Raw genomic sequence first — 1,194 nt, 5'->3', positions numbered from 1 at the left:
CACCACCTTGTCTGTAACCAGCCATCACAGGCCTCTTCTCAATGGTCAGGGGGGCTGCAAAGTCAGTGAAGGTCTCGGTCTGTTCTGCAGGAGCAGGGTTTTGGGGCTCGTAGTATCTCTCATAGTGGGCGTCTTGCCAGTGGTCTCTCCCCTGCTCGAAGCTGCTGCTGGTGTGAGTGACTGTGCCCGGGGGATACTGGCCGGTCAGGAACATGTAGTCGTAGTAAGGATAAGGGAACCAGCTTCTACCCATGTTAGGCTCTGGCTGAGGCTGGCTGATGAAGCCCGAGTCTGGTTGAGGCTGGCTGATGAAGCCAGCTCCAGCAGACTCTTCAGAAGCTGCAAAAGGTGGTGGAGGAGGAGGGGGCATCCAGCCTTGTTCCTCAGTCTCCCTCTCAGAATTACCGTGCTCAAAGCTTTCCTCAAAATGGGACAACTCTCCTGCCTGGTACATGGATTCAGGTGGACTCACATTCTCAGGTTGACTAGAGGCAACAGCACGTGCGCCAGTGGACATTTCCTCATCTCCAGAGAGGAGACTGGGAGGTGCAACAGCCCAGTTCATGTCTGAGAACAGGAATGTTGAGAAGTATGAAGTCACACATTACACACTTGTTAAGACATGGGTCAACACAAGTTTTGTCAGCAAACAAAGCTTTAGAGTGCCCNAGACTGGGAGGTGCAACAGCCCAGTTGATGTCTGAGAACAGGAATGTTGAGAAGTATGAAGTCACATTACACACTTGTTTAAACATGGGTCAACACAAGTTTTGTCAGCAAATAAAGCTTTAGAGTGCCCAATAAACTGATAGCAATTAGAACATTAAGCAGTAGATTCTTACCTCGTGGGCCAAGCTGAAAAGCAGCCCCTGGATGTCCAGAGTTAGCAGGGCTTAGCCTCATTGGATTGCCCCTGTATGCTGAGAAGGCAGGTCCTGAAGAAGAACTAGAGCCAGCAGATGATGCCGGTCCTCTCTGAACAGCAGGCTGAGGGACACTGGGCTCTGGAGCAGCTTCATAAGATGTGGAGACACCTGCAGAGGGAGCATAGCTATGCCCAACAACTCCAGGTGAATACTGGCCAGAGGATGCTCCTTGGTACGAGTCATAATTAGGAGCAGCGTTTGAGTAACCTCCGCCATAAGAAGCACCGGGACCAGAGCCTGGGTACAAGAGAATACGAGTAAAGTTAGA

General features: G+C 51.1%; 1 protein-coding gene across 1 annotated transcript; it reads right to left on the bottom strand.

Moving 5' to 3' along the window:
• Positions 1–3: 3 nt before the first annotated feature.
• LOC126387127 (uncharacterized) lies at positions 4–1,163 on the bottom strand (the record flags this gene model as incomplete). The annotated part of the gene is made up of 2 exons (XM_050039682.1): positions 4–567; positions 843–1,163. Coding segments are annotated over 2 exons (885 nt in total), but the record flags the coding sequence as incomplete, so codon positions are not given.
• Positions 1,164–1,194: the final 31 nt, after the last annotated feature.

The sequence above is a fragment of the Epinephelus moara genome, unplaced genomic scaffold (genome assembly GCF_006386435.1).
Source record: "Epinephelus moara isolate mb unplaced genomic scaffold, YSFRI_EMoa_1.0 scaffold2267, whole genome shotgun sequence".
NCBI classification, from domain to species: domain Eukaryota; kingdom Metazoa; phylum Chordata; class Actinopteri; order Perciformes; family Serranidae; genus Epinephelus; species Epinephelus moara.
This window is presented reverse-complemented; position numbering and strand designations above follow the sequence as displayed.